Below are 26,358 nucleotides of genomic sequence, written 5' to 3'. Positions count from 1 at the left end.
GAGGAAATTCTCTCTCAATGGTCGTTGAATTTTAATTGAATACCCCAGGCATAGAGGGTTAAGACGGAAATAACGACTGCTATATGTTTAAGGGCTTTTATTTTGTAGGTTACCAACTAACCCGGATGTTCTTCTGAGAACAACATGGCGTCTAACGTTGTTAGGAACAGCAGCGTCTCTTTGTTGTGTTGGTAAAGTCTCAGTTAGCTCCATCAGTACTGATCCATCAGAGTCTCTGTGTGTCTGGATCAACATGTCTGAATGGACTTTTAGCTGTTCACCTTTTTCTGGATGTTTTTCCTCTGACTCATCTCCCGGTAGCCTACAAAGCTATTGAAGTTAGCTTAGCATGCTAGCTGGAAACAGACCGACGGGGACGGAAGTGATCAACACAGCGCTAGTCAGAGTTTAATGAGAGTAAACGGTGTTTGTGACGTTGTGTGAAAATGTCTAAAGTCCAAATGCTGAGATGTTTAGTCAACCAGCGACTAACTGCGGCTGCTGAAGAGATATTTGGTGTGTTTGAAAGAACGATAGCAGAGTACGAGGAGGAACTTTCTCGTTCCAAAGAGGAGAACGAGCGACAACGGAAACTACTGGACGCTGATTTCAACCCTCAGCTTCGGTCACACAGAGCAGGTTTGTCCATTAAACACTCAGTGAATCGTTTTCTTCTTCTTGAGTTCTCTCAGCATCTGTAGGACCGGAAGTATTTCAACGTAAACACGTGTGTTCTCTTCGGGGGTTTGCAGCTCAGATGTTTGCTGCTTCTTGACCAATAACGTCCTGAGATGAGAACCTGCAGCTTGTTGAAGCCTAAAATCTGTGTGAATTACATATAAATGTTACACAAAATAATGACAGCGTAGAATACAGCTGTAGTTTTTCCTTTGATGAGCAAAATAGATCATACAGAATATATTGTTACATATTATTTTAATGCATGCATAATGTGATTAAACATTTCATAGCATCAGAAAACTTTGATAATAATCAATAATAATAATCGAACACAGATATTTACTTCATAAATGTATTGCATGTGTAACTACACACTTTAACGTGTTTCTTAAGCTGTAAACTAAATAACGTGACTACTGTGATGTGATGTGTTAATATTTACATTTCTTATCTTCGTAGCTACACTCATTTACAGGTGCTTACTGTGTGAGTGTCATTAGTGTAACGTACAAAAGCACCCAGTTTAAAGGGCACCAAATATATATTTATATAAATATACATTCATATAAATATATATTTTATTTATTTATATACATTTATATATATTTATATACATTTATATATATTTATATACATTTATATATATTAATATACATTTATATACACTTATATATATTTATATACATTTATTTATATTTATATGAATATACATTTCTATAAATATATATATATTATATTTATATACATAGAGAGCAGACAGACGACTTTATGAGTGTATAACAGCCCCAAGGACAAGATTAACACACAAAAAACATACTTTGATTTAAAATATTAACGTCGATGCATTTTCAGCGTCATCATCATGAATGATGCCGACTAATCGGCAACGTCCTCACGAGGACTAGATGATTGTGAACGCAGCGTGTCGATCTCTGACCTGGATCCTCTCTGAGGAGCTCTGCAGCTCCACCGGTGACGCACAAACGTCGGGAACATTTGTTCTGGCAACTATGAAGAGAAACACACTTTAAAAGAAACATGTTGAGACAAAAGTCTGCAGCTACAAAGGGTGGGATGATGATGATGATGATGATGATGATGATGATGATGGAGGAACTACAATCCAAAAGGAACCATCAAGTGTCAATAAGATAAAATATAACTTTATTAATCTTCAAGGAAATTCTTGTGCCAGAGTTTCATTAAAGATTAAGAGAAAAGCAATAGAATACAAATATGAACAATAACAGAACAATTATTAAGTGTAAAAGAAGTAACACTGACACCACTGCAAAATAAAATACAATAGAAATAAGAGTACGGTAAATAAATACAGTTAAAAATAATAGAATCAAAATAACCCTTTTTAGAAACAAAGAGTAAAACTCCCGGTTTGGATCGGATCACGGATCGATCAGCACAAACGAAGAAAGGGAGCAAATGTAACTTCTGATGGTTTCATTGCTGATCGTTGATCTTATTCACAGACGCAGATCTCTTTGTTTGATTAAAGCTGCTCTACAAGAATCCAGACTAATGACTAAAGCTTTTACTTTGTTATCATCATTTAAACTACTGGATTTATTCAAGTTTTTTCACTAAAACTACATTTTACAAATGACATGTGAACACATCATGATAATGTTATAATGTACCTTCAGCCAGTTCTCATCTTCACTGAGCAGAGCCTGAAGGCATCATAGTGAGTCACTGATTCTAACTGGACACATTTAATCCTTTTCATTCATACCCGGTTCATCGTTGTTCAATGTGCTCCATTATTCAAATCCTTCACTCATTCCATTCATATGTATCATATGTTCATTTGTGAGAGATAGATAGTTACTTTATTGATCCCATAAGGGGACATACAGCAGCATTAATAGGTACAGGTGAAGCAGTAAAATATCAATTTAAAAATGCACAATATATACAATAAAAAAGAATATTAAATGAACTAAACAATAGTGCAAAATATTTAAGCAAACAAAACAGACAGTGTAACAGTGTAGTTGTGTGAATGATTTGGCCAGAGGTGATTCATTATAAAGTCTTATAACAGAATGTTCTCCTGTATCTGGATCAGTCTGTCCCTGCAGTAGGCGGTGGAGAGGCTGGTCCTGGTTATCCAGTATGGATAATAGTTTCTTCAGTGTCCTCCTCTCCACCACCTGTTCCAGAGTGTCCAGTTTGCAGCCAGTAATGGAGCCGGCCTTTAACCAGTTTGTTAAGTCTGTTGGTGTCTCCGACTCCAATTCTGCTCCCCCAGCAGACTACAGAGAAGTACAGTGCACTGGCCACACCAGACTGATAGAACATCTCTAACATCTTGCTGCACACGTTGAAGAATGGAAGTTCCCTCAAGAAAAAGAGTCGACTCCTCCCCTTCTTGTGCACAGCGTTGATGTTGGTCTTCCAGTTCAGTCTGCTGTCGATGGAGACACCCAGGAACTTGTACTCCTCCACCGTGTCCACCTCCTCTCCCAGAACTCTCTGCAGTTGTGGAGCCGTCGTCTTCCTCCTGAAGTCCACCACCATCTCTCTGCTGTTGGCCACGTTCAGAAGCAGGTGATTTCTACCGGCCCACTCCACAAAGTCCTCCACTACTGCCCTGTACTCCTCCTCCCGTCCCTGATACACCCGACCACTGCAGAGTCATCAGAGAACTTCTGCAGATGGCGTGACCCCGAGTTGTCCTGGAAGTCAGTGGTGTACAAGGTGAACAGGAAGGGAGACAGAACTTTTCCCTGTGGGGCTCCAGTATCTCTGACCACCGTATCAGACAGCACACGGCCCAGTCGGACAAACTGTGGTCTGCCTGTGAGGTAGTCAGTGATCCAGGAGACCCCCACCACCCGCAGCTTCTCAAAGAAAGTGATTGTCACAGAGCCACCGGTTCCATCCAGGTGCAACTGAGCTCTTTGCAGCAGGTAGATGATGGCGTCGTCCACTCCCACATGAGGCTGGTATGCAAATTGCAGAAGGTCCAGTGAGGATTTCACCTGCGGTCGGAGGTGGGCCAAGACCAGCCTCTCCAGCACCTTCATCCCATGAGATGTGAGGGCAACTGGTCGGTAGTCGTTGAGGCTAGATGGTGTCGTCTTCTTTGGTACAGGAACCAGGCATGACGTCTTCCACAGCACTGGGACTTCCTCCTGCTTCAGGCTCAGGTTGAAGAGGTGTTGCAGGACATCAGGCAGCTGGATGGTGCAGGTCTTCAGAACCCTGGGGCACATGATGCTACACTCTTAGTACTCCCTCTGATTCTTTACCAGCGCGCCGAGCTCTTCCGTTTTATTGTCGAAGGACCTCACGTTCGCCATTAAAATCGCCCGCACCGACGGTTTATATTTCCTCCTCTTTGCCTTCAACTTAGCGCCAGCTCTGTAACCCTGCCGTCTTCTCCACAGTTCCTCCGGGATTTCAGGCCTTGTGCCGGGCAACAGCAGCGGTCCACTGAGCTCAATCAGCTGGTCACAAGAGTAAACGATGCCCCCAGTCCATTGTGTGTGGCTCTCCGGTACAAGGAGGCAAAAAAGTAACAGAAAAGCCATTAGAAAAGTTGAAAAAAAAGTTAATGTCCATTGACTGACAAAACATTAAAGAAAAAACAAAACAGAAGAGAGGAAAAAAAGACTACAAATTAAAACACACGGGGAACTGCTGCAGCAGGCGGCCACTGGCATGGCGCCATCTTGCCTTGAATTGATCGATCAATAAATATTTCTTTTATAAAGAACTTGATCAGGTAATTTGTGTTTTATGAAATAATTAGTCACCATACACATTTCCAAAATTGTGTGGCCTCCTAAATTTGATCTAATATTAATTTATTTTTACTGCAAGCTACAATGCAGAACTACTGCATTGCGATATTGCAGTTACTTACAGCTATTGTACAGAGATCTGATCGAGGATCTTTCAAAGTCAATTAACAGTTTTTGAGCTGTGACGTTAACGAACAACAACAATTCTCTGTAACGTCTGTATGTTTATGTTTTCCTGCAGACGTCCAGCAGCTGTTGGTGGTTAAAGAAGAGCAGCAGGAGTGGAGCTCCAGTCTGGACCAGGAGGACCCAGAGCCCCCACACATTAAAGAGGAAGAGGAAGAGGAGGAACTCTGGACCAGTCAGGAGGGAGAGCAGCTTCAAGGGCTGGAGGAAGCTGATATCAAGTTCCCATTCACTTCATTCACTGTGAAGAGTGAAGATGATGATGAAGAGGAAGCTCATTCCTCAAAGTTTTATCAAAGACAAACTGAACAGATGGAAACAGAAGCTGATGGAGAGGACTGTGAAGGACTAGATTCAGCCAGGAACTCAGATCCAGACAGACATCCAGGACCCGATACTGTTGACAGGTCTGGAGACTCTTCTGAACCTGAGACTGAACACAGTGATGATTGGAAGCAGACCAGAGAACCTCAGTCAGGTTTAAACTCTGTGAAAAATGATGAAGTCCCTGTCAGTGAATTTACATGTAGTACTGGTGAGAAACTATTTAGATGCTCTGAGTGTGGGAAACTATTTGGCTTCAGGGGAAATCTGAAGATACACATGAGAAGTCATACAGGAGAAAAACCTTTCAGCTGCTCAGTTTGTAAGAAATCGTTTACACATAGTAGAAGTGTACAGAAACACATGAGAATCCACACAGGAGAGAGACCTTTCAGCTGCCCGGTGTGTGAGAAAGGTTTCATTGAAAGCGGAGATCTGAAGAGGCACATGAGAATTCACACAGGAGAGAAACCTTTCAGCTGCTCAGTTTGTAAGAAATCTTTTACTCAGAATGGAAGTTTACAGAAACACATGACAACTCACACAGGAGAGAAACCTTTCAGCTGCTTAGTGTGCGGTAAAGATTTCACTGAAAGTGGACATCTGAAAAGACACATGATAACGCATGGAGGAGAGAAACCATACAGCTGCTCCGTTTGTAAGAAATCTTTCACACATAGTAGAAGTGTACAGAAACACATGAGAATCCACACAGGAGAAAAACCTTTCAGCTGCTCAGTGTGTAGCAAAGGTTTTATTGAAAGTGGAGACCTGAAGAGACACATGAGAATCCACACAGGAGAGAAACCTTTCAGCTGCTCGGTCTGTAACAATGCTTTTGCACAGAAAGGGTGTTTACAGGCACACATGAGAATCCACACAGGAGAAAAACCTTTCAAATGCTCCGTTTGTGATAAAAGATTTGTACGCAAGTCAAGTCTGAAGGCACACATGATAACTCACATGAGCGGTAACTCCCTTTAGTTCTGTTCGTGGTGAAGGTTCTCTACTAAAGCTCAATCTGACACACCACATGACAATCCACACGGGAGAAACAATCTAATGTAATAACTAGACAGTTGCTTAGTGCAGATTCTGGAACTGAGGACTTTTTTTAACACAATGCAGCCTAACACGATAGCATATACCTTCATACATAAGGCTACTATTTTGTTAAAATTCACTGTTTATTTAGCTTACGTCTTCGTATTTCAGTGGGCGGGAGAGAAAGAAAACGCTGATAGCTTGCACACATTACATGGCAAGAGTTTTCTTCCTACTGCTTCCTTTCACGATGTTGTCATGCAAAACTGGCGTATTTTGAAAGATGATGCTGATCTTAAATCAGGTTTGAAATATTCTCACTCGCATTGTTTACAAACCGGCTCCGAACATTTGTGATCTTATAGCCGAGCTTCCACCAGAAGCTTATCGGCCATTCAAGTTGGTAGTTACAAGTGTGTCATTCCACTTTCAAATGTCACTTATGAATAATAACTCATCCACTTTTAAACCACGGGGTTGGTGGATCGAACCCCGGTTTTTGAGCGAGACACTGAACCCCAGGTTGCTTCCTGGGCGCTTCTCAGTTTCCCACTGCACATAATAATGCTCAGGATGGGTAGAAAACACAAGGCGTAAATCATGTATATACTTGTATGAAGAAAACTACATTTGTAATGTAAAACATTTCCCGTGTCTCCGTTTAGTCACCCATCCCCACGCACCTTTTTGTTTTGCCCACCAGGTGTCCCTGTCTCTCCTCCTGTATATTGTTTTTCATGGTTTTGAGATTTGTTGTTATGATTTAGGTTAAATGTTTTGCTGTCAATTTTAATAGCTCTTGACTACTAATAGGCATCCCCAGCTGAGTACACAATGTCATGTCAAATTAATGTATCTGTATGTATTTTAAGAAAAATAATTATATCACAATGTGTCGTTTTGCATTGTTTAGAGAGCAGAGGTGCAGGAAATATATGTGTATGTATGTATGTATGTATGTACACATATAGTCTTCTGCAAGAGCAAATAAAATGGGTAAAACAATCCCTTGAGTCGTCTCTTTCCATGCTCTACCCACATCTGTTACATATGGAAAAGATGGAAAGTAACTTCTGATGCGACGGCGGATGTCACTGACGTAGGTCTGCCGTGGAAAAACTACAACAGGACTACAAAAAAAAACATGACCAAAATAAATATATTCTACTGATGCATGCAGGCTTTATAATGCCAACCGCCAATACAAATTTAAAAAAACGCGAGTCTCCCCTTCCTCTTCCTCAGTCCTCGAGCCTCTGATGATCAACAAAGAGGCCAAATCCCAGTGTCCCCCAAAACCCTCAAGCCCTGAACCCTCGAGGACTTGCTGATGTCATCTGATGAGTGGTTGAGTGTGAAAGGCTGTGATGGCTTGAGATGGTGTAACTACGAATGGAACAACATTTTGCTGCAACATATCACGTTACCATGAAAACGACAAAAAATATGATGTATAATTGTGTGTATAACTGTTTGATTCATGTTGATGAATATGAATAGACAGTGACAATCCTTTCGTTTCATTTCATATGTATTTATTTACTTCAAACATGTTACAAATAAGTAAAAAATTAAGTAAAATTATCATTCCCAATAACAAGAAGCATCAGTAAAAAACTAAACAAGGTCGGCCTATGATCATTATTAACCTGTTAAAACATAACTAGCAAATATAATGTGAAACTGTTTTAAACAGCCTGTCAGTGAAGGAGCTTTAAACTGGTTTGTGACTGGATTAGGGTGGCAAATCAGGAAATGGGTGAGAATTATGATGTGGATTCTGTTGGCTGGACCCCAGTCTCTGGTGGGAGAGGAGGCGGGGTGAGGGAAGTTTGAATAAGAGTCAAAATAATAAGAGAAGCTTGGAGGAAATCAGTTCTGATGAAGGAAAATAGAGTTGTTCGGAGGAATTTTAAAAAATCCTTAAATTCAGAAAGGAAGATGAGCATGTCGGTCTGAGCAGGATGAAGAGGTTGCTAAGAACAGTTAATGGAGAAAGGGTTGATAGTGTATCTGTTCTTATTGAGTTTCAGGACTTCCTGAAAGTGTACAAATCGGATCTATGAGTTTCCCGGTGTATTAGTTTAAGTGCTTTTATTTTGAAGGTAACATGCCACCTATCTGCGGAACCGGATGTTTCTCCATTATCAACATGGCGCCTAACGTTGTTAGAAACAGCAGCGTCTCTTTGTTGTGTTGGTAAAGTCTCAGTTAGCTCCATCAGTACTGATCCATCAGAGTCTCTGTGTGTCTGGATCAACATGTCTGAATTGACTTTTAGCTGTTCACCTTTTTCTGGATGTGTTTCCTCTGACTCATCTCCCGGTAGCCTACAAAGCTATTGAAGTTAGCTTAGCATGCTAGCTGGAAACAGACCGACGGGGACGGAAGTGATCAACACAGCGCTAGTCAGAGTTTAATGAGAGTAAACGGTGTTTGTGACGTTGTGTGAAAATGTCTAAAGTCCAAATGCTGAGATGTTTAGTCAACCAGCGACTAACTGCGGCTGCTGAAGAGATATTTGGTGTGTTTGAAAGAACGATAGCAGAGTACGAGGAGGAACTTTCTCGTTCCAAAGAGGAGAACGAGCGACAACGGAAACTACTGGACGCTGATTTCAACCCTCAGCTTCGGCTACACAGAGCAGGTTGGTTCATTAAACACTCAGCATCTTTAAGACACAAAGTAGATGAGATGAGAACGTGCAGCGTGTTCAAATCTAAAATCAGTTCATGTCACATAAGAGAGTTAACGGAATTGTTTCCTGGTCCGGACAGTTTTTTAGTGAACATTCCTATAAAATCCACATATATTGTGATCAACTTCTATCCTCGTTGTAAACACTGGGTGCTGTTGTTTTTTCGGAGATATTAACTTGTTTCAGAGATTTACCATCAATGCTGTCAACACATCCGGGACCGTAGTTCTGTCCTTCACAATAAGATATCACTTTTCAACAACTCCAAATGATGCAATAAAAGCTCCTTAATTTCCATTTGAGTGTATACCACCACCTGCTGGATGTTTTGTTAAACTCTTCTCATGTCAATCACTTGCAAAACACCAGCTGATGCATGAATTTAACAATTATGCACACATTATGCACACCATTACTATCATAACACACAGTGCAGAGTAAGAGTTCTGTTACAACTAAAAACACTGTAGTTCTCTTGAATACCTATGTTGAAAACACTTATTGTAAGTTGCTTTCGATAAAAGCGTCTGCTAAATGACTGTAATAATTGAAAAGCTACATTGTTAAAGCAAAAGATAAATGACTGATGATTGAAAAGATGATGCAAACTTTTATTTTTATATAAACGAGACAAAAACAAAATTAATTAAAAGTTCACGACACAAACAACATTTATCATAATCATCTTCATCATCAGCTCCTCGTCTCAGCCCACACACATGGTGTGATACCACGAGTGGCAGCTGTCACACTGGACCCACGACACCAATCCCTCCGAGCTCTCAGGAGGGTCAGGTTCCCCCAAACTGTCGGCTCCATCTCTTCAGGAGTGTGACCTGTTAACAGATTATTTTAACTTTTAATTAAAGAAAACTATCATGTTTTCATGGGTTGGCAAACAAAGAAAGTTAAGACGAAGTACACTATCGGTGGATGTTGTGGGTCCAGCAGACCAGGAGCTGGATGATGGAGGTCTGGTCTCTGCAGGTTGGGAGGCTTTATGAATATCAGAAAAAGCATAAACGTGTTTGTTTACTCTCCATCATGACTAATGTCACCATCATGTCATAATATTGCTTGTTGTTTTCAGATTATATAAAGTATACAGTGGGAGGAGTTTGGGACCCATGGAGGCCACATCCCACTGCTGATGTTGAAGGCTCTAAAATAATAATCATATTTTATTATATTTCTAATCATAAGAGCCACTGCTGGCTTTCAACACATGTACAGAGAGTCTCTCTCACTCTCAAACACACCACACACACACACACACACACACACACACACACACACACACACACACACACACACACACACACACACACACACACACACATTATTTACTAGATCATTGTGCATGAATATACTTTATGTAGCCTGGCTTATGAAAAACAAGAACATCTTTTTCTTTCCTTATGTCTGCTGTTACGTTTCAGAGCTACAAACAAACAGCTGCTTACCTTTAACTAGCGCTACGATTCTTTGTTAGTTTTTTCCCGCTGCTTTGAAATGAGTAGGTTGGGCTGGACTCTACTGCCCTGACAGGGGGAGGTGAACCTCACCCATCAGGTGTTCCACCTCGGCCAGCCTAGTAGACCGTACTGCGGGAGACAAACAGGGTGTAGAAAATGGCACAGGCTATACCTGGCTCCTACTGTAATGTTATAGAAACAAGAACAACTCCTGCAAAGAGAAACTTTGTCTCACAGCCAGGTTAAATACATATCAGTTTGAATGAGGTCTGAATATGTTCTACAAAATGTGCAACATGTCTCCCCACATTATAGGAAAGTAGTGATATCAGTGGATTAGTTAACAACGTGAAATTACAGTTTTCTAAGGTGTGTATGTATTTCATTATTTTCCACAGACGTCCGGCAGCTGTTGGTGGTTAAAGAAGAGCAGCAGGAGTGGAGCTCCAGTCTGGACCAGGAGGACCCAGAGCCCCCACACATTAAAGAGGACCAGGAGGAACTCTGGACCAGTCAGGAGGGAGAGCAGCTTCAAGGTCTGGAGGAGGCTGATATCAAGTTCTCATTCACTCCTGTGAAGAGTGAAGATGATGAAGAGGAAGCTCAGTCCTCACAACTTCATCAAAGACAAACTGAACAGATGGAAACAGAAGCTGATGGAGAGGACTGTGGAGGACCAGAACCAGACAGGAACTCTGATCCACATAGACATCCAGAACCAGATACTGATGAGAAGACTGGAGACTCTTCTGAACCTGATAACAGTGGTGATTGGAAGGAGACCAGAGAACCTCAGTCAGGTTTAAACTCTGTGAATAATGATGAAGTTCCTGTCAGTGATTCAAGATGTAGTGCTGATGAGAAACTATTTAGCTGCTCTGTGTGTGAGAAAACATTTGGCAAGAGTCAATATCTGAAGCAACACATGATGATTCACACAGGAGAGAAACCTTTCAGCTGTTCAGAATGTGATAGAGGTTTCACTGAAAGTGGAAATCTTAAGAAACACACGAGGTGGCACACAGGAGCAAAACATTACAGCTGCTCAGTTTGTGATAAAAGGTTTGCGCACAAGGCAGTTCTGAAGTTACACATGGTAACTCACACAGGAGAGAAATCTTTGAGCTGCTCAGTCTGTCATAAATTGTTTTCACGGAGGGGAGATTTACAGAGACACATGAGAGTCCACACAGGAGAGAAACCTTTTAGCTGCTCAGTCTGTAAGAAATCTTTTAACCAATGTTCAAATTTACAGAGACACATGAGAGTCCACACAGGAGAGAAACCTTTCAGCTGCTCTTTGTGATAATAGATTTCAGCACAAGTCAGCTCTGAAGTTACACATGAAAGCTCATACAAGAGACAACCGGCTGTAGTGATTCTGTTTGTATACAAAAGGTAAATCTGACACCACACGGCACCTAACGCAGGGGAAGAACTATGGTGCTTTTTTCCTATCTTTATTCAAAAGCATGTTTTAATTTGAGAGCGTTGCTTATTGATTCCACGTTCAGATTTTGAATTGTTTCTCTCAAAACTCTGTCCTCACACACAATCAGCTCCCGCTTGCAATTCGTGACTTAATAAACCTTGATCGCTCTGAGAGATCCATGCTTTGTTTACGGTGACGCCTCCTCACATTAGCAGGGAGCTGAGTACTGTCTGTTTGATCCGGTAGACTAATCGAGTTTTTATTTTCTAGTTAGTGTTGGTTTTCTGGAGGAGTCCGGGGCACGCTCACCTGGAAGAAAATTGTTCGGAAAAGTCACTCGAGACCGATGGAAAATCATTAAACAGGACATTTATTCTTGCAAGAAGGAGACAGAGTTGATTCACATACAGTACACATGGATCAAGGCTGCTCGGAGATCTGTCTCCGAGCCTCGGATATTTATACTAAGTAAATAAATGCAATGATTGGTGCAGGATTGGTTTACGATGAGGCATTCGTCACAGAAGGTGACACACACAAATGGCGTCCACGCCGTGTTGTCTAAATAGAGTATCTGCAACTTCACATAAGCATTTATTCTGGCACAAAGGTCACTTTCTCGTAATCAGGAGGTTAGGGCCATAACATAGCTCTGCTCCCATCTTCACGCTCCCACAGTCCCACACTCCCACAGTATTATCATTTCAATCCAGGACATGCTGCTGAGAGCTCCTATCAGCAGGCCTTGACACCTAAATAGACTAAACAGCTGTGGCGCTTAGTGTTGTAGGAAGTTCACACTATGAGAACAGGGTGCCATAAAGATGATCACAACAGGACACAAAGCTTTGTAAGCACACATTATCATTAGTCATTTAGATTTTCCCCAACAAAAATGTTGCACATTTTAAAGTTAAATTCATCAATCTGGTGCGTTTTGAGAGCAAAACAAGAGGCTCGTTCTATGAAGAACTTCGTGCTCTTGTAAACAAATTTGTGATCTTCTTTTAGCGGTAGTGGAATGTAACTAAGTACATTAACTTAAGTATTGTACTTGAGTCCAATTTTGAAGTACTTGTACCATACTTGAGTACCTGCAGCATTAAAGGGATGAAAACATTAATGCGTCAATTATTAGTATCCAATGATACAGGCCTACCATAAATATGTATTTGAAATGGGCCATTCAGTATAATCAGTATACTTTTTTGTCATGACAATACTTTTGTACTTGTACTTAATGTGGGTCAGGTGGGTTTGTGCTCTTTCGGGTTTGGAGACCCTGACACCTTTTTTGCTTTCCTCTCTGCAATATAAGTATGTTTCTCTGTAAATCATTTTCTTATAAATAAATGTCTTTCCTTTTTACACTTAAAGGGATATTTTGAGTATTACACTAACACTGATATTGATTCTTTTAGGTTTCTAAAATACGTCCACAGCAGTACATTGCTTTGCTCCCAATTCTGGTACTCCTGTCTGTTTCTTCAAACTCCATCTACTGGAGTAATTCACTGACTGTGGAGAAGTACTTCATACAACCACACTTCTAAACAATTTGGCTTGATGATTGGTGCCTGACAATAAACATAGTGCAATAGTAAAAGACATCATTTAAAAATAGAAAACTTTACAATAAAATATGATAAACAACCAAACAAATACAGAGTATGTTAAAACAAGTATGTTATGAATGGGCCAAGTGTATATTTAAAGAGTAGAGTTGTGCAAGGATGTGTAACAGTAAGTAATTGTCATGAGGATGTAAGAGTCTGAGTCATTGGGGGTCCTGGGTTTTGTTAATGAGCCCATCTGCAGACGGCAAGAAACTGTTTTTTTGGCGTGAGGTCTTGTCCCTGATGGACCGCAGCCTCCTGTCAGAGGGAACGGATTTAAAGAGTTTGTGTCAATTTTCATTTCCTCGCTAACCATCAAAAGTTTCCAATTAATGTTTTGTCAGTCGACGAATTGAGTAATCATCCAACAGTTTCAGCTGTACTTGTATAAACTGTTGGGTGGTTTTAATTATTAACAACACATATCTCATAAACTCCTCATATATTTGGGACAAGTACTATATTTAAAAAGTCATGAATATATTGTGATCGACATGTAAAAAGACGTGTCAGTAAAAACCCGGATGTTTTATTTTGACGGGGAAGAAGACCCGGAAGTGTTCTTCACTGTGAACAAAATGGCGTCTAGCTCGTATAACTCGTGAAGGAGTTGTGTTGATAAAGTCTCAGTTAGCTCCATCAGTACTGATCCATCAGAGTCTCTGTGTGTCTGGATCAACATGTCTGAATGGACTTTTAGCTGTTCACCTTTTTTTCTGGATGTTTTTCCTCTGACTCATCTCCCGGTAGCCTACAAAGCTATTGAAGTTAGCTTAGCATGCTAGCTGGAAACAGACCGACGGGGACGGAAGTGATCAACACAGCGCTAGTCAGAGTTTAATGAGAGTAAACGGTGTTTGTGACGTTGTGTGAAAATGTCTAAAGTCCAAATGCTGAGATGTTTAGTCAACCAGCGACTAACTGCGGCTGCTGAAGAGATATTTGGTGTGTTTGAAAGAACGATAGCAGAGTACGAGGAGGAACTTTCTCGTTCCAAAGAGGAGAACGAGCGACAACGGAAACTACTGGACGCTGTTTTCATCCCTCAGCTTCGGTCACACAGAGCAGGTTGGTTCATTAAACACTCAGCATCTTTAAGACACAAAGTAGATGAGATGAGAACGTGCAGCGTGTTCAAATCTAAAATCAGTTCATGTCACATAAGAGAGTTAACGGAATTGTTTCCTGGTCCGGACAGTTTTTTAGTGAACATTCCTATAAAATCCACATATATTCTGACCAACTTCTATCCTCGTTGTAAACACTGGGTGCTGTTGGTTTACCTGAAATAGCTGCGGAGGACCAAGCTTAGCCATGTGAATAACCTCGATGTCCATCTTGTTTTACAGTCTAAATCTAATCCACAAAGGATACAACTTAAAAAGGGGAACAAAATAATAATGCAAAAACAAGCAGAAATCTTCACAGGCAACACGCCTCTCAAACAGTAAAAAATAAGTTGTTTCCATCCATCTGGGTCACCCTGTTCACGTGTACCGAGTATCCTGTTCTTGACATGTTCTAGTTATGATCTACTTGACCATCTAGACCTGGGTCACTCATAGGCGGTCCGCGGTTCGGGTCCGGACCCAGACGTCGTCGTTATCCGGACCCTGGACCTGTAAGCGATAGATAATTGAGAATTATAAAATGTTGATGCAGCGCTTCTATTTTAACCGGCGCAGCTTTTCTCTTCCCACAGACGGTTCAAAACCGTTACGTCTCATATGGTCAGAGACCGTGTCGATTCTTAAAAGCGGCAATGTGAAGCGTCACTACGAGACAAAGCACAAATCTTTTAGACAAACTTACCCACTCAAATCCAAGATGAAGGCACAAAAACATTAAACCTGAAAGCCCAACATGATCAGAATCCTAATTTATGTTATCACGGCCCAACAATAATGTAAACGGAGAGCAATAGAGCTGAAACAAGTGATTTCAACAACCACAGATAAAGTCCCTGCACACAAATTTCCCCTATTAGACGATAAGAAAAATGTAATATCGTGATTTTTTTTTTAATGACATCACTTCACATCCGAATAAACTGAATTAAATGACGGGCAATGACAATTCAGTTATATTACTTTTTCTAAAATAAAGTACTTTATTTTAAGACTCTGTGATGTCTTTTTTTTTTTTTAAATGTAACATTATTCTTCTTGAAAACGAGAAAATAATATTTATTTATTATTAGAGTATGTATTATTCATAATGCATGCAGTTCAATTTGAAAACTGACGATAAATATTGTTGCGATATTGTTCACTTGAACTTTCTTTATTTGATTTGACAGTCAGTTGTTGACTACATACATACGTTAATACAACTGTTGGCTGATTCAACATACAGTATATGTCACTAAATCATAGCACAAGTTATACATTACCGTGATGTTCCAGACCTTTGACTGAGGAAATTCTCTCTCGCTGGACCTCGCTGAATTTTAATTCAATACCCCTGATCTATAGTCTAGTCTCGATCAAATATATGAATAAACTCAAATATAGGATTATAGGACAAAGTACTTGAGTACACAAATGATTATAGGACAACATTAAATAAGCCACAGGGCCATTTGGACAAGTTACACAGTTTTTATTTGTCATTGTACGACAGGGTTGCACAACGAAATTTAGATTCCCAATTTGCTATATTGGAATAGAAAAGATATGGAGAATGAAGGATGAATTACAGAGTAACAGTCGGAGGAAAGAAGCTGTTTTGAAGTCTGGTGGTTCGACAGCTGATACTTCTGTATCTTTCTAGATGGAAGCAGAATGAACAGCGTGTGTCTTGGTGGGTTTTGTCTTTTAATATCCAGTTATAGCTCTTTGCAGGAACCTCATGTCACCAATATCACTGATGCTCAGTAGATGGTACCAATGATGTTCTGGGTGGTTTTAATCACCCGCTGTAGAGCCCACATACACATCTCATGCCAGTTTGTAATGTTTCCAGTCAGGATGATTTCTATTGCTTCTCTGTAATAGTTAACAAGAACTTGGCACGGGACAGTGTCCTTCTTAGGTTTCCATAAGAAATACAGCGTTTTTGAGCTTTCTTCACCAGGATGGAGACGTGAGAGGACCATGTCGGGTTGTTTGTGATGCTGATTCCCAGGAACTTAAAACTCTTCTCTTGTTCCACCTCAGCTCCATTGATGTAGACATGGTTGTGAGTCTTCACCTCCTTTTATTCTAAAATCAACAATCAGCTCCTTGGTTTTACTGACGTTGAGCAGCAGGTTGTTCTCTGAGCACCAGTCTGCAAGGTTGTATATTTCCTCTTTATATGAAGTCTCACTGTTGTTTTGTAATCCGGCTGATGAAGTTTGTGTCATCTGCAGACTTCACAACAGAGTTCTCTTCATATTTCGGGTAGCAGTCGTGGGTGAACAACCTGAGCAGGAGGGGGCTGAGCTCACGGCCCTGGGGTGCTCCGGTGTTCAACACTAGAGTGGAGGAAGGTTTGGCTGCCGATCCGAACTGCCTGAGGTCTGTTTGTAAGGAAGTCTATTAACCAGTTGCAGAGTGAGGTACTCAAGCCCAGAGTACTTAGTTTATCAGTAAGTTTCATGGGGAAGATTGTGTTGAAGGCTGAGCTGAAAATCAACAAACAGCATTCTGATGTAGGTGTTATATTCCAGATGAGTGATGGCTGAGTGGAGAGCAGTAGAGACGGCATCCTCTATGGATCTGTTAGCTCTGTGTGCAAACTGGTTGAGGGTCCAGGCTGGCTACGATGTTGTTTTTGATGTGCTGGAGAAAACCAGTTTCTCAAAGCACTTCTTCATCAGAATGGGGGTTGAGTGCCAAGGCAGGACGATAGTTATTTAGACCGGACACTGCAGACGTTTTAGGTAGAGGAACGATGGTGGCTTTCTTGAAGCAGGGGGGAACACTCTCCTGTGACAGTGATACGTTGAAAATACCAGTGATGACATCAGTTAGCTGGTTGACACATGCTCCTAATACACGACCAGGGATGTTATCAAGCCCAGTCGCTTTAGTCATTTTCACTCTCATCGTTGTTTTCCTCACATCCGTTGTGGATAATGACAGAGGCCGGTCCTCTGGAGGCGGCGCATACTTGACTTGATTGCTGAATCTTTGTTGAGTCGATCAAAGCGAGCATAGCTTCCAGGAACATTTGTGACATGTTCCATGTGTATTATTTATCTCTCTGGTGAAATTTAAGTAAAACAGATCTTAGGTTTGTTTGACTAAAATCACCAGCTAAAATAAAAAATACCATCTGGTTGTTTTGTCATGTGTCTGCTGATGACCTCACACAATTCCTGTAGTGCATTCTTTGAATTTGCTTTGGGAGGAACAACAGCACCAAAGACGATGGGTAATTCTCTGGGCACATAAAATGGACGGAATCTTTGCATTAAAAATTCGACATCAGGAGAATATTGTCCATCAACTTTGACTACATTTGAGCACCAATATATACTCTGACATCTTTGAAATAACCATCCATACCGTAATTCCTAAGTCATGGTACTAAAGAATGAACTAGCTAAGTGTATATAGTTTATGACGATAATTCATATTTTGATTAATTAGCTATATTAGAAAGAAATCTCTCTAACGTCTCTGTGTGTGTGTGTTTACTGGTTTCCTGCAGATGTCCAGCAGCTGTTGGTGGTTAAAGAAGAGCAGCAGGAGTGGAGCTCCAGTCTGGACCAAGAGGACCCAGAACCCCCCCACATTAAAGAGGACCAGGAGGACCCAGAACCCCCCCACATTAAAGAGGAACAGGAGGACCCAGAGCCCCCACATATTAAAGAGGAACAGGAGGAACTCTGGACCAGTCAGGAGGGAGAGCAGCTTCAAGGTCCGGAGGAGGCTGATGTCAAGTTCTCATTCACTCCTGTCACTGTTAAGAGTGAAGAAGATGATGAAGAGGAAGCTCAGTCCTCACAGCTTCATCAGAGACAAACTGAACAGATGGAAACAGAAGCTGATGGAGAGGACTGTGGAGGACCAGAACCAGACAGGAACTCGGATCCAGATACACATTTACAACCACATACTTACGACAGGACTGGAGACTCTTCTGAACCTGAGACTGAACACAGTGGTGATTGGACGGAGACCAGAGAACCTGAGTCAGGTTTAAACTCTGTGAAAAATGATGAAGTTCCTGTCAGTGATTCAAGATGTAGTACAAATGAGAAACCATTTAGCTGCTCTGTGTGTGGGAAAACATTTGGCTTCAGGGGAAATTTGAAGAGTCACATTAAATGTCATACAGGAGAAAAACCCTTCAGCTGCTCAGTCTGTGAGAAGTCTTATACACAGAGTAGGCATTTACAGAGACACATGAGAACTCACACAGGAGAGAAACCTTTCAGCTGCTCAGTGTGTGGTAGAGGTTTCATTGAAAGTGGAGATCTGAAGAGACACATAAGAACTCATACAGGAGAGAAACCTTTCAGCTGCTCAGTGTGTGGTAAGGGTTTCAGTAGTAGTGGAGATCTGAAAAGACACATGAGAATTCATACAGGAGAGAGACCTTTCAGCTGCTCAGTGTGTGGTAAAGCTTGCATGATTAGTGGAGAGCTGAAGAGACACATGGTAACTCACACAGGAGAGAAACCTTTAAGCTGCTCAGTGTGTGATAAAGGTTTCATTGTAAGTCGAGAGCTAAAGAGACACTTGAGAACTCACACAGGAGAAAAAACGGTCAGTTGCTCAGTGTGTGGTGAAGGTTTCAGTGAGAGTTTAGAGCTAAATAAACACAAGCTAACTCACATAGGAGAGAAACCTTTTAGCTGCTCTGATTGTGGGAAAACATTTGGCAAGAGTGGAGCTCTGAAGAGACACACGATGACTCACACAGGAGAAAAACCTTTCAGTTGCCCAATGTGTGGTAAAGGTTTCATTGAAAATGGACATCTGAAGAGACACGTGAGAATCCACACAGGAGAGAAACCTTTCAGCTGCTCTGTGTGCGAGAAAGGTTTCATTGACAGTGGAGATCTGAAGAAGCACATGCGAACTCACACGGGAGAAAAGCCTTACTGCTGCTCAGTATGTGAGACATCGTTTACACATAGTAAAACTTTACAGTCACACATGATAATCCACACGGGAGAGAAACCTTTCAGTTGCTCAGTTTGTGATAAAAAATTTGGGCGCAAGGCAGATATGAAGGTACACATGAAAACTCATACAGAAGAGAGCCCACTTTAGTAGTTCTGTTTTCGTGGAAATGATTGAGACAAGGACGTCTCACTCCAGAACTAAGAAAGTACCGATAGCAGAACCGATACCTCTGGACCGCATCAATGCTGCGGGTTTTTACTCATTTAGAACCAGTTCCTGTTTAGAACCGGGTTTCGAGGAGGCATCCATAATAAGGTTAAACATTTGAAATCATTAATTGCATTTTTCAATATCACATTGTATTTTATATGCAGCAGAAAACCAATGTGTACCCAGTGTCCGTCCCATTGGCCCAGTTAGTAATGCGCCTCACGGAATGTGTTGCATGTGTTGTAATATTTGGTCAACTGCTAGCGGGGCACATTAGCGTCCTGCTGCAGAGCTCCAGAATCGGGTACCTCTGGTACTGGGATCCATCTCCCATCATGCTTCATCATCGCTGACACCATTATGTACCATTTGTAACGTAGCATCCGAGTTAAGGCTGCTGAACTGCTTTTCTTATATTTTTGCACAGAAGATGATAAATGAGTGACATATTAGAATGCAGTTTATCTGGTGATACGTTGATGTTTTTGACAGATCTGATTTTATATGATAATGTCATGTACTTCAAAATACTTTTATATTCTGTATATTGATCTGTTGGGAGCATATTTACTACATAGAAAAGTGAAAACTCTCCCCCCCACACTCACCCTCTTACTCATTTATATATTCATGTCTGTTATTAATGTGGTGAGACACAAGGAGCCGTCTATGGACCGATGTCCACAGGTGGCAGCCCTGTTATACATTTAACTGTCTAATAAAAACATAAATGTTATTTCAACATACAGACAAAACAATTTGTCAGCAACAAAAACATGAAATATTTGATTTATATAACTTCTTTCTTCCATATGAAACTTAAAGACAAACAAACTACCATCACATTTTGAATTTTCTTTTTTGTTTTCTCAGAACTGTGAAAATGTAATAAAATATGAACTATATTATTATTTTAAACTTAGAGAACTTAAATAAAGGCAACACAAAAACTGAAAGAGCTTCCTCATTTATTCCATGTTTCTTTAATCTCTACTTATATTTTAAAAGCTTCAGAAATAACTTATTTGGTTCTTTTCACACTTTTCTAAGTGCAAGGGCTTTTATTTTGAAGGGTTACCCAGCAAGTTGCAGCGAAGAGGAAGAGCATTTATATATGTAAATAAAAAAACAATAAAAATATATATATATATATTTATATATACACAGTATATATATATATATATATATATAAATCGAATATACAGTATATTTATATACAGTATATTTATATATATATATATATATATATATATATATATAAATATACTGTGTTAAGCGTCGATTTATTCCCTTCTGACTAAATGTAATGATACATTTAAAACATTTTAAATGATAAGAAAATAATTTAAAGTAAATAATTACACTGTGTATAATTATCTTAACAATAATTACTATAATATAATAAAAGTTATTGTTATATAATAATAATATTGTCCTCAAATGACGAAACTGTCATATAGCTCTGATGTTCCAGTCCAGTAGAGAGCAGCATGCACTTTCAACGTTGGCTTGTAGACCACTATTAACATAAAGAAGAAGAAGTGGTAGCGTTAATATCAGTAGTAGAAGAAGACGAGGTTTGTTCCTCCTTGTTGTAAACCGGTTTCCCTCGTGAGTCCTTCTCTTTCCATCACACAGTTCATCAGATTCAAACAAACAACCGGAGTGAACCACCAGAGCCCGCATGTGTTTGACCTCAGACTCATCTCTGCTAGCCACGAATGCTAAACGAAGCTAGCGTAGCGTGCTAGCAGGAAATAGACGGAGACGGACCTACACAGCGCTAGACGGAGTCTCTGTTCTATAGAAACTAAACTGTGTTGTTCATGGACCCACAAAGTCCACATGAACCTGTCTGAGTGGACTCTGTGTTGTTTCGCTTCATTGTCTCCTGGTGTCCTACGGAGCTAATGACGTTAGCATGCTAGCAGGAAGTAGACGGACCCGAGCAACACAGCGCAGGTCAGAGTGAGAAAATGTCTAAAGTCCAAATGCTGAGATGTTTAGTCAACCAGCGACTAACTGCGACTGCTGAAGAGATATTTGGTGTGTTTGAAAGAACGATAGCAGAGTACGAGGAGGAACTTTCTCGTTCCAAAGAGGAGAACGAGCGACAACGGAAACTACTGGACGCTGTTTTCATCCCTCAGCTTCGGCTACACAGAGCAGGTTGGTTCTCTCTGTTTTATTATCACTTCAAACTGCTGACAAACCAGAGAGGAATGAAGTATTCACATCGCGTACTGAAGTATTCACATCACGTACTGAAGTATTCACATCGCGTACTGAAGTATTCACATCGCGTACTTAAGTATTCACATCGCGTACTTAAGTATTCACATCGCGTACTGAAGTATTCACACATCGCGTACTTAAGTATTCACATCACGTACTGAAGTATTCACATCGCGTACTTAAGTATTCACATCGCGTACTGAAGTATTCACATCGCGTACTTAAGTATTCACATCGCGTACTGAAGTATTCACACATCGCGTACTTAAGTATTCACAGTATTCACATCATGTACTGAAGTAAAATTATAGGTACTGTACTCAAGTATTTCAAAACTCTGCAGCTTTATATTTCACCTCCACTAGTACACACACACAGTAGTACTTTTTCTACATCTCAGAGGTATTTTTTTATATATATTTTTTGTTTGTCAAAGCGTCACGTGTTAAAGCTGCATTCTCTCTAGTGTCCACCAGGGGGCGACTCCTCTGGTTGTATAGAAGTCTATGAGAAAATGACTCTACTTCTCTCTTGATTTATTACCTCAGTAAACATTGTAAACATGAGTTTATGGTCTCAATCTCTAGTTTCAAGTCTTCTTCAATACAGCATGATGTTCATTTAGTAAGTGATGGTCCATTTAGAGTCACACAGACCATAAAGCAGGGGATGCTTTAGGGGCGGGGCTACACAGTGATTGACAGGCCTCTACCAGAGACGTATACGGCGTCTCTACGTCGCTCCTCCTCAGTCCACATATGCTCACTTCCGTTTATCGGATGCATAAAAACAAACATGGTGACGGCCGTAATCCAAGATGTCGACGTAAAATCGCCGAACTCGAGGCTTCATAACATCCGTCCACAAACCAGTGGGTGATGTGATGATGACTACGTCAATGTCTTATAGTGTACAGTCTATGGTACTAACACAAGTGATGGTGGGTGTTTACGTTCATAATGATAATTATGAACAAGAATATTTCTTGTCCTTCAAAAATTCATTGTGGAAGCGTCTATGCTGCCCTTTCTCCTTGTTTCTGGTATCATTAAAACAGACGGCTACTAGTATCAGACAGCACCCCCGAATATCTACCATCGACATGCAGGTGTGAACATCAACCTTTCCTATATGCTGATGACATCATTTTATTTCCACCCAGCATGCAACAATAAACAACTAATAAGGTCCTTATCCTTTGCCCATAAATACATTAAAAAAGGCGGGTGTGTACTCTCTGTACCCACGTGTGTTTTGTGGTTGAGAGAAATGGCAAACATTACACCTGGAGAGACTTCAACTTTATAATCAAGATGGAGGAAGTGTGTTCCAAAGATCTGGGATCTATGTATGTAGCCTTTTGTCCCTGATGCTTAGACCTGGCGGAAACTCTGCATTATTGCAAAAGCAGGATTTGACTGTTTTTGGTTTTAAGTTGGAGCTTGTTTTGAACTAATGATTCATAAATAAGGGTCATGAAATACTGATTTCTAAGACGTGTGTATGTATTTCATTATCCGCCACAGACGTCCAGCAGCTGTTAGTGGTTAAAGAAGAGCAGCAGGAGTGGAGCTCCAGTCTGGACCAGGAGGACCCAGAGCCCCCCCACATTAAAGAGGAACAGGAGGACCCAGAGCCCCCCCACATTAAAGAGGAACAGGAGGACCCAGAGCCCCCACACATTAAAGAGGAACAGGAGGAACTCCAGACCAGTCAGGAGGGAGAGCAGCTTCAAGGTCTGGAGGAGGCTGATATCAAGTTCTCATTCACTCCTGTGAAGAGTGAAGATGATGAAGAGGAAGCTCAGTCCTCACAACTTCAAAGACAAACTGAACAGATGGAAACAGGAGCTGATGGAGAGGACTGTGGAGGACCAGAACCAGACAGGAACTCAGATCCAGAGACTGAAGACTCTTCTGAACCCGAGACTGATGACAGTGATGATTGGAAACAGAACAGAGACCACCAATCAGGTTCAAACTCTCTGAAAAATGAGCTTGATGATGAAGAGGAAGCTCAGTCCTCACAGCTTCATCAAAGACAAACTGAAAAGATGGAAACAGGAGCTGATGGAGAGGACTGTGGAGGACCAGAACCAGATAAGAACTCAGATCCAGATAGTCCTTTACAACCAGCTGCTGATGACGAGACGTCACCTTCCTCTGAATGTGAGACTGATGACAGTAGAGATTGGGAGGAGACTAAGAAACCTCGGTCAGATTTAAACCATCTGCAAAATGATGAGGTACCTGTAAGTGATACGGACTGTAATACTGGAAAAACATCAATCAGCTTCTCTGAATGTGCTGGAAGCTTTGGCAACAAGAGAAATCTGAAGAAACACACCGAGTCCAAAACAGGAATGAAACCATTTAGTTGCTCCGTTTGTGGTAAAACATTCAAGAAAAGGTCTGGTTTGATCGCACACTTGAGAATTCATACAGGAGAAAAACCTTTCACCTGCTCGGTTTGTGAAAAAATGTTTAAAAGCAAAGGGGAGGTTGAGACGCACCAAAGAATTCACACGGGGGAGAAACCATTTAGTTGTTCATTTTGTGGTAAAAAATGCACGCAACAAAGTAATCTAAGAAAACACTTGACTGTCCACACCGGGGAGAAACCGTTTAGTTGTTCAGTTTGTAATAAAACATTTGCGCAACAAAGTAATCTGAGAAAACACTTTAGTGTCCACACGGGGGAGAAACCATTTAGTTGTTCAGTTTGTAATAAAACATTTACGCAACGAAGCAATCTGAGAAAACACTCGATTGTCCACACGGGGGAGAAACCATTTAGTTGTTCAGTTTGTAATAAAACATTTACGCAACAAAGTAATCTGAGAAAACACTTGATTGTCCACACGGGGGAGAAACCATTTAGTTGTTCAGTTTGTAATAAAACATTTACGCAACAAAGCAATCTGAGGAAACACCTGTGTGTCGACGACGGGGAGAAAACATTTACTTGCGGCGTTTGCGAAACAAGATTCACTCGGCTCGTTCTTTTAAAAAAACACAAGTGTGTGCAGCAGAAATAAGTGAAGCTGCAGGACGCTAAATTCGCTTGTCTTTACTTTGTTTTGTCTTTGGCGCTGTGCTTTTTGGTTTTACATGCATTCATTGATTTTATTGTCTCAATGCATCTTTTTTCCCATATGCAGTAACATGTTAAACATCTTTTAAATGTGATATATATAAATAAAATTGCTTGACTTAACTTCTTCCGTACTGCGTTAAGCATGTTGTCTCATTTCCAGTTATCGGTGTTACTGGTAGCTTATTGTAGCTACTTTAGCTCAACCCAATTAATTTATAGTCCTCATTGCAGCGGCTAATTACCCGCTTTACCGTTAAACTATATACAGGCATGTTGGCAACTTTCTCGCTAATTCCCACGGCTGTTAACGTTATGTGCATTTCTGCTAGCTTCCGTACTTTAGCGTAGCAGTTAGCTGTTACCCTGTAAAATGTTTCGCCACTCCTATGCCTCCTATTGGTGATGACGGCACATGTAATAAATTAAGTGTATGTGCTGTTTCGGAAGCGACGCTTAGTACATTTGGAAGCATCAATTGTAGCTGTAGTTAACCAGCCACTAGTAGCAGGTCAGGGGGCGACTCCTCTGGTTGTATAGAAGTCTATGAGAAAATGACTCTACTTCTCTCTTGATTTATTACCTCAGTAAACATTGTAAACATGAGTTTATGGTCTCAATCTCTAGTTTCAAGTCTTCTTCAATACAGCATGATGTTCATTTAGTAAGTGATGGTCCATTTAGAGTCACACAGACCATAAAGCAGGGGATGCTTTAGGGGCGGGGCTACATGGTGATTGACAGGTCTCTACCAGAGACGTACGTTGCCCTACAGAATTATTGGCACCCTTTAGTAAAAATGAGCAAATCGTCATGATCTTTCATTATAAATATTCACAAAAATCTAACCTTTCACTGAAGTAACATTATTGAAAGAAACATTCAATTCTTGATCCTGAATCAAAAATATATGTGCCACAATTATTGGCACCCCTTCATTTAATATTTTGTGCAGCCTCCCTTTGCCTCCTTGAATGGGGGATGAGGTTGGTGAACACATGGCACTGGATCTGAGACCGTTCCTCCGTGCAGAATCTCTCCAGATCCTTCAGATTCCGAGGTCGACGCTTGTGGAGTCTCCTCTTCAGCTCATCCCACAGTTGTTCTACGGGCTTGAGGTCGGGGTACTGTGATGGCAAAACCTTTATTCTGTGGTCAGTGAATCATTTTTGTGTAGATTTGGAGGTGTGCTTCGGATCATTGTCCTGCTGGAAGGTCCAACCACGGCCCATTTTAAGCTTCCTGGCAGAGGCTGTTAGGTTTTCATTTAATATCTGCTGGTATTTGATGGAGTCCATGATACCATGTATCCTAACAAGATGTCCAGGGCCTTTGGAAGAAAAACAGCCCCACAGCATCAAAGATCCGCCCCCATACCTCTCAGTGTGTATGAGGTGCTTCTCTGTATGGTTATCTTTCTGTTTACGCCAAACCCACCTTTGATGTTTGTTGCCAAAAAGCTCTGTTTTGGTCTCATCTGACCACATAACCTGGTCCTATTGAACGTCCCAGTAACGTGGGCGCTTTAGTTTGTT

At 40.9% G+C, this 26,358-nt stretch overlaps 3 protein-coding genes across 3 annotated transcripts; all 3 read left to right on the top strand.

Moving 5' to 3' along the window:
• Nucleotides 1-199: 199 nt before the first annotated feature.
• Nucleotides 200-6,925, top strand: LOC306708222 (uncharacterized protein). The gene is made up of 2 exons (XM_079176004.1): nucleotides 200-639; nucleotides 4,690-6,925. The coding sequence occupies exons 1-2, from the start codon at nucleotides 447-449 to the stop codon at nucleotides 5,940-5,942; spliced, it is 1,446 nt and encodes a 481-aa protein (XP_079032130.1). The 5' UTR covers nucleotides 200-446; the 3' UTR covers nucleotides 5,943-6,925.
• A 1,284-nt stretch (nucleotides 6,926-8,209) lies between these two features.
• LOC306707969 (uncharacterized protein) lies at nucleotides 8,210-12,433 on the top strand. The gene is made up of 2 exons (XM_079175636.1): nucleotides 8,210-8,649; nucleotides 10,574-12,433. The coding sequence occupies exons 1-2, from the start codon at nucleotides 8,457-8,459 to the stop codon at nucleotides 11,479-11,481; spliced, it is 1,101 nt and encodes a 366-aa protein (XP_079031762.1). The 5' UTR covers nucleotides 8,210-8,456; the 3' UTR covers nucleotides 11,482-12,433.
• A 1,446-nt stretch (nucleotides 12,434-13,879) lies between these two features.
• Nucleotides 13,880-19,432, top strand: LOC306708493 (uncharacterized protein; the record flags this gene model as incomplete). Its single annotated transcript, XM_079176335.1, has 3 exons — nucleotides 13,880-14,291; nucleotides 17,862-18,350; nucleotides 18,492-19,432. Exons 1-3 carry the CDS (start codon nucleotides 14,099-14,101, stop codon nucleotides 19,430-19,432), a joined length of 1,623 nt encoding a protein of 540 aa, XP_079032461.1. The 5' UTR covers nucleotides 13,880-14,098.
• Between the last annotated feature and the right edge of the window lie 6,926 nt (nucleotides 19,433-26,358).

The sequence above is a fragment of the Pholis gunnellus genome (genome assembly GCF_910591455.1).
Source record: "Pholis gunnellus genome assembly, chromosome: 16".
NCBI lineage: Eukaryota > Metazoa > Chordata > Actinopteri > Perciformes > Pholidae > Pholis > Pholis gunnellus.
This window is presented reverse-complemented; position numbering and strand designations above follow the sequence as displayed.